Raw genomic sequence first — 14,726 nt, 5'->3', positions numbered from 1 at the left:
TGCTCGTATACTGCTAAGCCTGAGCAGGTTTTACAACAATTGTTCCGATAAGATATGTTTTATCTGCTGACTCGCCATTGTGTAAGTCCAATAACAAACCTACGCTTACCAATGAATAATTACTAGATCCTGGATAATAGACAGTAGGTATTCTGTAGGTAGGTACCGACCATAAAAAAATTGTCATTTTATAGTTTGCAGGTATGTATTACATTACCTATATTATAGTTTGCGCGAATGGCGTAAGCTTACGAGTATCCCGGCACGTATTTAATTTACAGTACCTATATATCAACGATGAGTTTGGATTAGGTAGGAGTAAGTATATCCTAAATGTGGATTAGCCGTATCCAAATTATATCAAAAACTGTATTGGTTGCGCGCATCGTTCCGTTAGCTATAGGATAGGATCGCCTTTATACGAACTATATGACATGCACTGTTTTATTTAATTGTAGTGCAATAATAATTAAGAGTTGGTACCTAGTTAATTGTACCGTGAACGAGCTCGACGTGGTGAAACTTATGTTGTTTAGTGTTGGTACCTATTGGTACTGCATTTTCATTTCTGAATACGGTCCAATGCGAGTAACTGCATGTTCCCCAGTACATGTACATTACAGTTGTACACTGAGCGGCGCAGCAGCGTTGGCGGACAGTTATAATAACAGTTGAGCTCATCATAAACCGTGGTCATGAATATTTCATATGAGAACTTAGAATACTTGGAACCGCGCAAAAACTATGAGGAATTTTGGACCTCTCAAATTTATGTAGCGCGCTTCTACTTTACAGTAGGTAAGCCTCTTTACGTGTAACTAATCTCTTGTAACTTTCATATTTGTCATAGATACCTACCTACAAATTATTTATATTTATTCCTCATAATGTTGTCTGAGTACCCACAACAGAAGCACAAAACAGATAAGTACAGAAGTCAATCACATGTATGTACTTTACTTTTCATACCTGGGTCGTTCTCGCATTTCGTGCAAATCGGTGTTTTCGGAAATTTACCAAAAATGTGGTGGCGTTTTCGAATATCTGTTAATGCAAGGTTGTAACATAGGGCCTAAAGTATATGTCTCTCCAATGAACAATTCTAAAAAGGTAGGTATTTTCTTTATATGTACAATAAACACCCAATTTTTTCATTCATCTCTACATGTAATGCGTGAAGATATAACTTTGACCTACATTTTAACCTTAAGATAATAAAAATAGAAAACTCTTTGGTGGTTCAATAAATGACTAATTTAGTTGTGTTTTAAATCGTATAATATTAGAAGGTAGAAATTAATAATAATAACTATACAGCCTTATAAGTGTATGGTTCAAGTAATTTCTTCATTACCGACGCGAGAAATGAATTAGCTGTATTTTGCTATATAGCAAGGGTAAATAGCACCTACCGCCGATGCAATACATTGCTCATCAATCAGTTGGCCACGTGCTCTCGTAGCGGACGCCCGTATGCCGCTGTTAGCGAAAATATTTACGATCTTTCGTGTCGGGAAGGGGTGTGGTTCTCGTCAGTCTTCATCACCATCGCGTGATTTATACAGTAAGTACCAAGTGTACATTATTATAATTATACTTAATGATGTGTTTTAGGGTTGCCTTTCAGATGGTTTATTCTGCAAAATTAAGGTCTGATGCCAACTGATGTAGGCGACAAAAACTACCAAAATTTCATTCATATCGGTTTCATTCACTTCTTTTCCTTCCAATTTTACTGGGGAAGGTAATGAAAGACTTAAGAAGGTAATGATAATAATATATTAAAGGCAGTGCATTTAATAGAAAGAGGCTTAGTTATTATAAATATTACGTTGTTATAAATATTTAAAACTGTATGTGATAATAGGGAAGCCCAACCGGGGAGTTTTGGATTTACTTAAGCGCAGTAGATTGATATAAACTTGCCGCTCTGTAACCTCTACTTGTGTCATGTGTTGAGTACTTCTGTGATTAATATTTAATAAATATTTATCTTAAGAAAGATATATTATAACAATTTGACAAGCCTATTTGTCAGATTAATAATGTACTCTTTCTAAACATGGGGTTAACCTTAATATTATTAAATATTAATCTTAAGAAAGAGTGACAAGAAACAATCCGACAAGCCTACTTGTCAGATTGTTATACATAATTACTTATAATATATTTTAAATATTTCAATTGACTGCCCTAAACGGCTATCGTGCATATGAGTATGACGAAAGTACTCAACAAAGGTATCTCATATCATGTTAATCTACCACGCTTGAGTAATTCTAAAAAGACCCTTCTTGGGCTCCTTCACGGAAGTTTAGACATTTATTTAGCTATAGTTAATATTCATCCACTTAAAACTATTTTCTAAAATATTGATATTCATAGAGGAAATTGGGACTACGTTTTTATGGAAACGCTGTTTTTCGTGCATTGTCTACTATCCTCTATACAATAAACACTTCTTTGAAGACGTTTTATGACAACTTTTCATGGCTACATTTGTTACATAGTTTTAAAGCTATTTTGTCTATATAGTTATTAACTCACATTTATAGATGGGTCTATCGTGAATTTCTTTTATTACCAGTAAAATGTCAAAACAGATATTTGTGCAACTATACGACGAAAAGTGTATGAAAAAGTTTGAAGTAGACATCAAATTTTCCACATAATGTTAATGATTATATTGTTTGTTTACCCAAAACTTTTTCAAACACTTTTCATCGGGTAGTTGCACAAATCTCTATTTTAACATTTTGCTGGGAAATCAGCTGCGACCACGACCAGTGAAACCTGTGTCGGAACGTCGGGAAATAAAGGTAATAAAATAAATTCGCGATAGATGGGAGGTCTATAAATGGGAGTTAATATATGTTCAAAACGCGAATGATTTAAGTATATTTTGTCTATGCTAATTTTTGAAAATTTTAAAACGATGTCTTACGGGATGTGCTGCGCAGATGATTAAACCTACTTGACAAACACTTGGGGTTGACAATCCCGATTTATAATGATAAGTAAATGGTAAATGTACCATCTAGCTTGAACATTATAAGTTGAGATTGTCAACCCCATGTGTATGTCAAGTCGGTTTGATCAACTCCGCAGTGCTTAAGACACATGTTTTTAATATTGCTGATTTTAATTGGTGTTAATTTTCTTGAAATAACGTTTTTTATGTCCGATTTCATAAGTTTGTTTCATTACCGTCCACTGATAAAATTACCATCTCAGCCGAATTCATTACCAGCGCGTAGTTCATTACCAGTAGCCTCATTAAATGAAAAGTATTAAGGTTACAAAGGTGCCTTTAGCAGAAAAGTGTTAATAAATGAATCCATATATTAACGAAACCCAAAAGTTTACAATTTAAAAGAAAAATTTCAAATCGAGAGAACATCACCGATTTGCACGAAATGAGAGAACGACCCACCTACGCTCGGCGGTCGCTCTAGGGTTGCGATTGTTGCGAAATATGACTTATGCACAAAAAACTATCGTGGTAGTGGCACTCGTATCCATCGTATCGTATCTCGTATCTAGTTGTTTGATTTATTGTTGAGGATGAAACGGGAAGAATGGAAATATAAATTAATAATAACATTAATAACTCAAATAGGTATTTTCATTTAAATGTCATTGTTATATTACAAATTTGCCACAGAAAATATCTTGCGATGATTTCGAGATAGGCGAAATGCACGATTATTATATTTTAAAGTGTAATAAATTCGCATTCTCGTGTACAATGCAATAAATTCGCATACTTACCCATTATCTCTGAAACCACTGGTAGCTTAAAAAACGACAATTCACCGGTTAATGTTGAATTTAAACAACCGTCCACTGTACAGTTATAATAACTTTTTGTTTTGTTTCTCCATTATTGCACAAAAAAGTTCACAGACGCGTGTCTCAAGCGGATGGCACTCGCGCTCGCACTGGTCCCAACTGGTCCGAGATATCGTGTCCGTGAGCAGTGTCTATGTGTGCGTTGCTCGAGCGCGCTTTGTATGTAGATTGATTTCTGTACCTATCTCTTGTGACAGAAGGCTTCTTGAGCTTACAGTGGGACTTAGTCAATTTGTGTAAGAATGTCTTTATAATATGTATATTTATATATATAAATTTTAGAGCCCCCCCACATCTGGCGTCTTTCGAGCGTCGGCGTCTGTCGGCGTCGGTCCAGCGCTATGGAAAATGACGTCGCTGCGCAGTTGCGTCGACGTTGCGTCGACGTCGGCCATAGAATTGTAGACGCCGACGCTCGAAAGACGCCAGATGTGGGGGGGGGGGGGGGCTTAAAGTGAAATTTTACTTTATAATAGTAATAACTTTACTTCTAATCACATAAACATACGAGTATACCTATGTACCTACCCGCTACTCAGTGTGGTTACTGTAGCTACTCGTAATGTACTATACTCGTATACCTACTTGTTAATGACTTCTGTGACACGGTAATCGGTTTGCCGAGATCCATATATTAACGCAAGCATAAATTACGCTCATGACAAATACTTTTCAGTAGCGACCTACAAACCCGCTAAGTGTTTATGTTTTACGCTACGTCTTACGTAGGCGAACAACGCGCGAACGCGGCGCGGCGCGGCGCGGCGAAAGCGGCCGCCGCCGCGCCGCGCCGCGCCGCGCCGCCTGACATTCGCGTGCAAATCGCGCCGCACCGCGTTCGCAACGAGATCGCTTACGTAGGACACTTCTATGGGCATCAAAGGATTGATTTCGCCGCGCCGCGCCGCGCCGCGTTCGCGCGTTGTTCGCCTACGTAAGACGTAGCGTTAGTGGTTTTCTAGTTAGCTTTAGGTGTGTAGGTTGACGTATATTCGAAAGATAAACTATAAAATCCAATGCCTAAATATAATATAAATAGCAAAAAAACCGGCCAACTAATTGCACGCTTATGTTCGAAGCAAAAGCTTTTTTCTTGATTTTTTATAATTTTGAACTAACAAAATTGTATAACAAAAAACATTTCGTTTCATAAAAGGCGTAAGCATACGTATTAGCTTTCATGTTAATGTCACGTGACACTTATTTAGTAGATAACCTACTAAACTCCTCGCACTACTCGTTCGTCTTTTTCTAATGTTAGCAAGTGCAAAACCACTTCGATGTAACTACCCTTTCAAACAAATCTTTTGCTATATATAAGTACATATTATTTCTTACCTTATTAACAAGGAAGTGTTTGTTCGCTTGCATTTATTTTACGCGCCAACTATTAAATGTCATGATATTTTCAATTTATTTATGAGACTGCGACATCTACTTTTATTTATTTTTAAACGCAAGCGCAACAGGTTCTTTCACAGTGAATTTAATATCTGTAGTTCTACAGACTTTCAGACAACTGCACCAGTAGGTACGGAGTTTTAACTCAAATGATGTTACCATCGATATTATAATGTTAAGTGCTTTAGATTGCCATGGCGCAAACCGGGCTAATAGAGGCACGGAGAACAGAAAAGAAGTACCTAAACAACTTAAATCCTTAATTCTACAATGTCCAAAATATAGGACATATCCTTCGACCCGGCCTTTTTTTCCTATCCAGAATAATTAAAAATATTGACACCTATTTAGCGCGGTCTCCATTGTTTTGTATCAATTTAAAGGTTAAACAGCTCACAGCTTTCTTGCAGCATACTTACGCTAAACATCGTGGTTCCAGGTGACAGAAGGCGGCGTGACGCGGCAGGTGGCGCGCGCGATGGAAGTGCTGCACGCGAGCGCTCCGGGCGCGCGCATGCGCGTCATGCGGGCCGCGTACCACTCCACCGCGGGGCCGGGCGCGGCCACGTCATACATGGTGCACTCTTCCCGCAGAGTAAGTATTCCGTTACCACGATTATTCAACATGCTCTTCAGAAGCTGTACCACATTTTCTGGCGCAACAATGCTGTTCTGACAAATACGTAAATTTTCACGTTTTCAAATCATACGTATATGAGCCGATAGCGTCTGATGACTACGGGACCCAGACCTCGCATGGTGTCTCTACACCACGCGATGCCCTCTGGCCGAGAGTAGTTTTATTTTCCCATAGTACTTATAAATTTATCTAGATTATTTATTATTTTTTCTCGGTCAATTATTGATTAGGTACTAGGTACATGACGTCATTTTTCAATAATACAAATCTGAACGAGTAAGCGATAATTATAAGGCCATTTCAAACACGAGTCTTAAGATCGGGTGGTATATGTAAAGGAATTGTTAGATTTATATCTAAGGCCAGAAATGAAAAAAAAAAACGAGAAGAGTAAAAATTGGTTAGGCCAATGACCGGTATTGTGACATAATAATTCCTAAAACCATCAAGATAAAAACTACACACCTTTAAAGCTTATTGTCTACTGATACGATCTGTTATGGCTCCGGCTAGCGACAGCGTGGAGGAACTTGTCAAAATGTACTCCTTGTGATAATAAGTCTATGGAGAGATAATACTGTGCTATTTAAAAAAATGTTTTGTTATTCATAACCACAGTCAATGACCAGATTCATCTATAGATTTACATCGTTTTTCAGAAGAAGAACTCATTTGTCTCTACATAACATCAATGTATTTTAAATGAGTTTCAAATTGACTTTTTGTTGATTTCAGGTAATATCTTCCGGCACCAGACTACTATCTCCTTCGTTAACCAGCAGACCGTTTGGAGATACGCCTTCCCTACCATCACTGCCGTCGCTACCGCTGGAAATATCATCAACCCCCTTGGAGTTGGTAGATACTCCAGAAACAGAGAACTACAAAGTGACAGAACCAGACGACACAGAAATTTCCCAACCTTCAAAATGGAAAAGTTCCACAGGCAAAAGCTCAATAAGAATGCCCAGCGAAGAATCTTCGTCCACAGATAACGCCAGCATCATCGATCTCGACCCTAAACCCCATCACAAAAGTATATTCAGAAAGTATTCGTATGATTCAGAAAATAGTGACATCTCGACAATGAAACTAAGCAGTCGAGCCTCCCCACTATTGGATGCTCCGGTATCACTGAGCACTCTTAAATACAAATCACTGCTGAATGGGAGTAACGATTGGACTAATAGACGCAAAAGTTACAGCTTTGAAGAAACAGATCCGCTAAATGAAACCATCTCACACTGTAACGACACACTGGCAATGGAGTCCTCCACGGACAGTGGCATCTGTAAGTCAACTGAAATAGTAAATGATTACGCAGATTATGAGAAAAAGGACAGGAAATATTATCCTCCTGAAGATTCATTCAAAGATTGGCTTAACAAAAACCGGCAAACCTCATTCAACAAAACCAATCAATACATATCTAATAATAGAGGGTACAATGTATTGATAGAAGAACCAAGTGAAAGTAGTATTACACTGCAGTCAGCAGGTAAAGTATCAATTACAGTGCCCATCACACTTGAATCTGAAGAAGAATATCAACACAGGAAAGCCCAGGGTATTGAAGAAGCCGAGAGAAGGCGCAAGAAAGTCGAATTTTGTAAAACTGAGTTACACTTTGCAGCTGAATCTGGGAAAGTTAATATTATAGCCACCGATGAAAAACCGCCACCTACAAATGATTTTAGAAGGAGGAAAAGTGCTTTCGTACCAATGAAGAAACCCGAGAGACCGACTACTCTGTTGCTCGAAAAGAAAACAACTGATGATACGATGATTGATTTGTTACAACACAACACTAGTGAGGTAGTTGAAAACGATGAGAATACAGCAGCTACAAAAAGTATTCTCAAAAACAAAATTCCTAAGCCCAAACCATATCTTCTAGGGGAGAACATGGCTCTTGGGCTCGCTGACGACGTTCCGAGTGGTAACAAGTCCAGTATATGTAGCGACAATTCAGATGTTCCGACAGCTGTTTCATTAATCAATAGGCAGTTGCAAGAAAGAAGGTGCAGCAATGAAACAACCTCCAGCATGGCTAGTGAAACTGACATAAGCAGTCCTCTAAAAACTTTCACTTCGAGGCCAATTAATGCAGGTAACTAACATAAGAATTCAAATAATAAAATAAATGCAAAATAACGTAGTGTTAATGCAAATATGTCATTCTGATGAATGTTTTTGTTTCAGGTCTTATCAAGAGTGTAAGCTCAAAAAGTCAAAATTCTAGCCAACAATTTTCGTCAACCACTGAAGTTACTGACACCTTCAATTCAGTTAAAGAAAAGTTGAAGGCGTTGCAAATGTCTCCGACACCAGCAAGATCGAAAACACGCCAACTTCGGCAATCTGATCTAACTTACTTTGGTATTCAGAATGATAAAAAGAATACAGAAGACGACAAGCCTAAGTTCATCAGAGACAGAATAAAAATGCAAAATGAAGCAATTGATAACATTTTCCAATCTGTTCGGCTTATTCAGCAAGTATCTAACAGTGTGTCCAACAGTGTGTGTCACAGTGAAGCTGAATCAGAAGACGCTGTGGAATATCAAAATATTCCTCTTAAAACAAACTTTGCTCCTATACCGACGCCACGATCGCGTACAAAATATACCGACAGAGATTCTGAAAAAGTAACAGTACTAAAGCCCATTGTAGAGCAGGATTCCGTAGTGATAAAACAGAATGTACAAGATACAACCAGACGTTCTAGGTCGAGAAGATATGAAGAGGCTTCTTCACCGGCAATTCGAAGTATTTCGGAGCCCCCTAAGGCTAATCGATTAAGCTCTTTGGAAAAATCACATCGACGAACCCACAACGTCAAACAAAATGTAACTGCAAGGTAATATTTCTCTAACTAGTTAAAATAAACCACTTTCATACATAATCAATACTAACACCATCAATTTCGTTTCATATATTGGGATTACATTTTATATTTTGTTTTAGGATACACAAATATGAAACAAAGGAAGAGAAAACGAATTATAGTGAAAAGCATCCTTCAGATACCGCCCAATTGTATTTAAGCGAGGAGGAGGAGGACGACGACGCGGTGCCTACGTATGTCAACATAAACAAAGAACTATGTAATAATGCAACACCAATAACTGGTGAAGATAAAATACGTAAACCAGAAATTGATCGAAAATTGCGCCAGTCACATAAAACTGACACTGGTCACAGAGAAATCGTTCAGAAAGCAGATAAGCATAGAGTAGAACGAAGATTGCGTACAAGACATGAGAAAGCTGGTAGTGATATTAAGCCCATAGAAAACCATAAAGATCAATATGAATTAGATCGGAAGTCACGTGCAACAACTGAAAAAACAACTAGTAACCATAAAGAAAGTATCCGAAATCAATCTAACTCTCGAGAAAAAATCCATAAAGCAGACAAATGTAATGATAGCTTGAATAAAAGAACAAACTCCTCGAGGAAAAAGAAAGTAGACTCAAAGGCTGGGGAACTACCTGCAGATGCTCCGCAATCGAGTGACCCTTCAGTAACTTCACAACGCATTACAACAGAAAATAAAATAAATAAGGACGAGAGATCTACGTCGACGAGTAGGCAAAGTAAATCTCATAGACATGCAGACAAAAATATGACCGAACGGATTGCTGAGACTTCCGACACCCCAACTAAGGACTCGAAAGAATCAACCAAATCTCAGCATGTGAGGAGTGCAAGTCGTCATTCGACTTCCAAAAAAGACACTATAGAAAACCATAAACGATCTAGCGCGAATTCTGCTGATCGCCACCGCAACTCATTGCAACTAAAGTCTGGCGACAGAAACGGGGAAGTGCACCACTCAAAAGACAGAAAGTCAAGAAGAAACGAATACGTTATCAATTATGATGACAAGAACGGTACGGTATCATCTATAACTAAAGTACCAACTGGACCTGGATCGACTAGGAAGAAAAAAACTTCTCTAGAAAGAATTAAAGACACCCCTAAAGAGTATAGAACTCAAAGCAAACCCGAGAAAATTCACCTGCGTAAGTAAGCTGTTTGCATGCTTTCAACAATCTAACAAAAAATAAAATACAGCCTCTAAAAATGTAAACGTCTTTCAGTGCAGTTCCCAGAACGAGAGATCCCAAGCGAACTGAGTTACGCGCATAAGAGATCGAGGACAAAAGTGCATATACAACGGACTTGCCAGCTATTGTGAACTGAATATGAGTAATGCTAGTGTAAGGAATGCCAAAAACTAGCCGATTGCAGTAAAATTAGTATTTATGTATGGAACTTGCAACTATTGTATAATTTATGTGGTAATTAAACATCGAATAATACTGATCTCACATTAAGGTTAACAATACAAAATAACAGTTATTAATAAAGTATACGACTTAAATTGCGTTTCTTTTATTGAAAACTAAATGCGTTAAAGAATATTAGTTAAGCGCATAGACAAAAAGCAATGGTGCCGTGTACCGTACAGCGCCATCTAGGCATCAGTTGATAAAATCACTTCAATACCTTTAACTGTGTTTATCTACATAGTTCTTGAGTCTATGGCAAGTGCAACCTTACACTACACAGTAACCAAGGGATCCTTGTCAGACTTGCTTACAATCACTTGCACTTGGTTGTCTAACCTTTTCTGTAGATCCGGTGAGAACACTGATAGGAACCCTCTCTCGGAATCTGAATGGTTGGTTAAGATAACCGAAATACCTTTTTGGGCCGCATCGAGCACGTCGTGATGAAGCATTTCACCTGAAAATAATGAATATGGTAAATAGTTAATTCGACTTACAGACTTCCTAAAGAACGTTGGGTCGTAAGATTTGTAAGTATACTACTAATTACATTTATGTTGTAACCGGGAAAGTTAATTATTACGTTTACTTTGTGAATGATAATATATGTAAACATACAGTGCTCACTCCATACATCAGTTTACTTAATACATACATAATTACATAATACATAATATATTAATGAGTCTTAAACTCGCTAAAAAATTTATAGTAATTAAATTAAAATTTAATTTTATTACACATAAGTTTCCGCAAAGCTCACTTAAAACATGAGTTTTTATATGTATGTATACAGAGTAAGTACTCTAAGCTTACCTATATCTCTACGGTATATCTTACAATATATACTTTGTAGCCATAGTGCCCATAGATATGTTCAGAAGTAGATAGAGGTATCTATTCACCTACTCACCAGTCAGATATAAATCAGCAGCTACTCCTTTAAGTACAGAGGCGCCGGATCCGGCGCACAGCGCGACGGTTCTGACGCCGTCCGACGGCGACTTGCCTTTAGCCAGCGCCAGGCGCACGTGTGGCAAGCCGGTCAGCTGCTTCACTTTAGCGATCGCGTCTGATAGAGGGATCTCGGCTTGGAGGTGTAGGAACCTGAAATCACGGTAAAATGAGGGTGCGGTTTGTAGGTAACATCACGCTCCGCGATTGTTGCGCCATGTAGGATCCCAGCTAAATTGGTTGTTCAATACTTACGCTCTAGTTTCCAATTTAACAAGGACCCTAATTGGCGTAACAATCTCGTGTGGTCACGGAAAAACAATTATGAAAGATGCTTTGACAATAACAGAAGTCAAAATGCGTTAAGAGTCAGAAATTTTTTATTTGTTCTTGAACCCTATCTAATAATCAACGGACGTGAGTGGCTACAGCCCAATATCAATATTTGTGCATTCCGACCAGGTTCACGATGAAGCGCCACACACGATAGGCGTGGCGTTCAGAGGGTTAAAGTTAGTCATAAAGTTACCTTCCCGCTCCGAAGTTAGGGTCAACCCCTGGCGTGATAGGTTTGGACTCCCTGACCGGGAAGGCTGAAGCCAGCCAGTCATTCACGCCGCCTTGCACGCAGTCCCAGCTCGTGTGGGGAGAATAGAGCGATATGCGTTTTTCGAGTAGGAAAGATACGATTCGTTGCTTCCAAGCACTGAAAGAAATAAAGTACGTACTTACTTAATTTTCCAGTTTTTTATTGATTAGTGTGGTAGGTATTCCACCTGTCCAAATTCTTTGTCCAGTGTGTATTTGCTTCTCACATTTTGCTTAGCGAGAGAGTGAGACGCAACGCAAAATACCAAACTTAGACAAGCTCCTTTACTTTGCGTTTACTGTTACGGTTCAATTTAGAGACTGGGGGCATTTGCCGCTGCCGACTACATTCTAAATTGGAATTATACTTCAAGGACTAAGTACTGAGGCCACCATCTTGTCTAGTAAACATAAGTGTCCAATTGAAAAGATAAAATAGTTTACCTTTGCACTACGGATTTCAGAGGAGCGAAAATGGGAGGATGGTACGCGACAATCATTTCGCATCCCTGGCTATCGGCTTCCATAGCTACATCCTCTGTCAAGTCATTGGTTAGTAACAGCTTCGTAATATTCCTGAAAATAATAAGCAGTTGAACCAATATTTTTCGCGTAGAGAGAACTTTTTAAGTTTTTAACAATACAAATAGTAATAATTGTAATCTAATAGTTTATAGAAATGATTAGGTACCTAGACGTGTATGCCTCTACCAGCAAGCCAGTATTATCCCAGCTTTCTGCAAGACTTTTTGGTGCAAAATCTTCCAGCACTGACACCACCTTGCCAAGTGTCACTCCAGTTTTTTCTCCCATTGACATTTTGATGGATGCAGAAACAGAATAAAATTTATGAATAATAGATTGTTTGCCAATTATGTGCAATCTTCCTAGTTTCACAAGCATCAGATAAGACCTGAAAATACGTTAAAATTAGGCTTCCCTCAAAGGAAAGCTGCACACAATTACACATGATGTTCTATCATAAATCAATAACCATAAGACCTATATTTTTGGACATGGAACATAGTTACTTTTTTGTGAAGGTAGAAAATGCAAATAATTAGAACCATGTATTGGTCCCAGACCAGATGAAATTGTTAGTAAAATACATAAAAATTGCAAGTACCAATAACAGAACATCTCATACAGATCAGATTGGAACTGATTTCATTTCAAATAAAACTATTATGTTCTGCTCTTATGAAATGAATTTATTTCACTTCAAGTGATAATATTTATTTAAAACAATCTGTGAAATTAACAAAAAACATAATCATTTAGCAATTATAAAAACAAATACATAATTTAAGGTCAATGAAGTAGGAGTGATTAATAAAATCAACTAGGAACATCTTATTCTAAGTGGTTATACATAATATTCTAAAATGTATACAATATAGTACAAATTTGACCTTAAAACTAAACAACACTTGTTCCACTAGTCAGAAATCTTCCATATTCTTATTTCACCATCGTCACTACAAGAAAGCAGTTCTTGGTTCCCAGTAGGATTCCATGCAACGCAATTTACATCTTGAGCATGAGCATTCAGTTTTGTGCAAATCAAATCAAATGTCGGAGCATTAGCGTCAGAGGCCTCAGCCTCCTTAAATATTCTAATTATGTCATCTCCGCAAGCAGTGGCTATCAGCCCAGTCTTATGGCACCAAGCTATGTCATACACACATCTCGAGTGATACCCCGAAAGTGTGCAAATACATTTCCATACAGAATCTTGGTCCGCAACCATCACTCCCTCCTGATTGTCAGGTTTATATTCCTTCCATATTTTGACAGTTCTGTCATCACTGCAGGTGGCCAGTCTCTCTCCTGTCTTATCAAAGGCTAAGCTCCACACGGTAGACTCATGTGAGTGCAAAGTTGCTACACATGACCAGTCATTATCAACAGGATCTTCCTTGTAGAGTTTTACAGTGTTGTCATAGGATGCAGAAGCCAGGATGTCTAGAGTTGGGTGCCATGCCACCTACAAAAATAATCAATTTTAATTTTCAGACTTCTCTAAACTTAATTATTTCAGTATGTATAACAGTACTAACTTTCTTGACATCTTGATTGTGGGCATTGAGAACCGATGCACATTCGTATTCGTCATCTCCTGCAACCTCCCACACCCACACAGATTTATCTCGCCCACAAGTTGCCAGCAGCTGCCCAGATTGAGACCATGCAACACTTTTTACTTCATTCTCATGTCCTTCCAGTGTAGCATTGCATTCAAACTGACCTGCAGACATAGGATGATATTGCAATAGGATCATAAACTTCTATACAAAGTTTAGATTAAATAGAAATCCATACAGACCACTTTTCTTATCCCAAATGGCTGTAGTTGCATCAAAACTGGCTGAAGCAAGGAAATTTCCACACGGCGACCATGCTACTTCTCTAATGGTGCGTTGGTGTCCATCCACGAGAACTGTCTTTATGGCCCATTCCTGTCCTTCTTTATTCCAAAGTTTGATGGTTTTGTCTTCTCCACATGAAGCAAACATTTTACCGAGAGGGTGCCATGATACATTCCACACAATCCCTTTGTGACCGGTCACAGTTTGCAACAACTCCATCCTAGCCATGATCTACGTAGGCACTCAGTTGTTTACTTTGATATACCTCAAGGATAACCTATAAATTGTTGAATTCCATAATCAAGTAATTATCACCGAATACCAGGACAATATTTGGATGTGCAATGAAATAAGTATAAATAAATTATAGAAGAGAAGAAATTAGATGTCTCGACAGTTAATTGATAAGGATAATAAATATCATAGATGCAAAAACGTACCCGTTCATTTAAGTACAAACAATTGGTATTTTCCTTTGATATAAATGGTAGCTTTGAATAATACGATAACTCTGCAGTGGACGAAACAAAGAAGAAATTAAAGATAAAAGAGTATTTTGCAAGAAATCTGAAAAAAAAAACAGTCACTCAATTTGCACACAACTCTCACCACAGAATAAGATAT

General features: G+C 38.0%; 2 protein-coding genes across 4 annotated transcripts in view; one reads left to right on the top strand and one right to left on the bottom strand.

The window, feature by feature from the left end:
* Positions 1–10,283, top strand: part of LOC134665124 (protein split ends-like) — a 23,874-nt gene extending 13,591 nt beyond the window's left edge. The window contains exons 2-6 of one of the 2 annotated variants that reach the window (XM_063521952.1): positions 5,693–5,848; positions 6,629–8,003; positions 8,096–8,753; positions 8,861–9,921; positions 10,005–10,283. In XM_063521952.1, coding sequence (XP_063378022.1) covers positions 5,693–5,848; positions 6,629–8,003; positions 8,096–8,753; positions 8,861–9,921; positions 10,005–10,048 — 3,294 coding nt within the window. In that variant the 3' untranslated portion in view covers positions 10,049–10,283. Of the gene's footprint in view, positions 1–5,692; positions 5,849–6,628; positions 8,004–8,095; positions 8,754–8,860; positions 9,922–9,999 lie in introns of both variants that reach the window. The other variant, XM_063521951.1, reaches the window with a different exon arrangement.
* Positions 10,279–14,726, bottom strand: LOC134665126 (probable cytosolic iron-sulfur protein assembly protein Ciao1). Of its 2 annotated transcripts, XM_063521956.1 has the most exons (6): positions 14,543–14,726; positions 12,425–12,646; positions 12,178–12,309; positions 11,675–11,851; positions 11,105–11,298; positions 10,279–10,648 (listed from the first exon to the last, which is right to left on the bottom strand). In XM_063521956.1, the coding sequence occupies exons 1-6, from the start codon at positions 14,548–14,550 to the stop codon at positions 10,464–10,466; spliced, it is 918 nt and encodes a 305-aa protein (XP_063378026.1). In that variant the 5' UTR covers positions 14,551–14,726; the 3' UTR covers positions 10,279–10,463. The 2 variants fall into 2 exon arrangements, with proteins under 2 accessions (XP_063378026.1, XP_063378025.1); XM_063521955.1 differs by lacking the exons at positions 10,279–10,648; positions 11,105–11,298; positions 11,675–11,851; positions 12,178–12,309; positions 12,425–12,646 and adding exons at positions 12,928–13,720; positions 13,794–13,981; positions 14,060–14,379 and having other exon boundaries at positions 14,543–14,725.

The sequence above is a fragment of the Cydia fagiglandana genome, chromosome 6, assembly GCF_963556715.1.
Source record: "Cydia fagiglandana chromosome 6, ilCydFagi1.1, whole genome shotgun sequence".
In the NCBI taxonomy this organism is placed as follows: Eukaryota; Metazoa; Arthropoda; class Insecta; order Lepidoptera; family Tortricidae; genus Cydia; species Cydia fagiglandana.
Note: the sequence above shows the minus strand (reverse complement) of the source record. Positions and strands in the feature narration are given on the sequence as shown.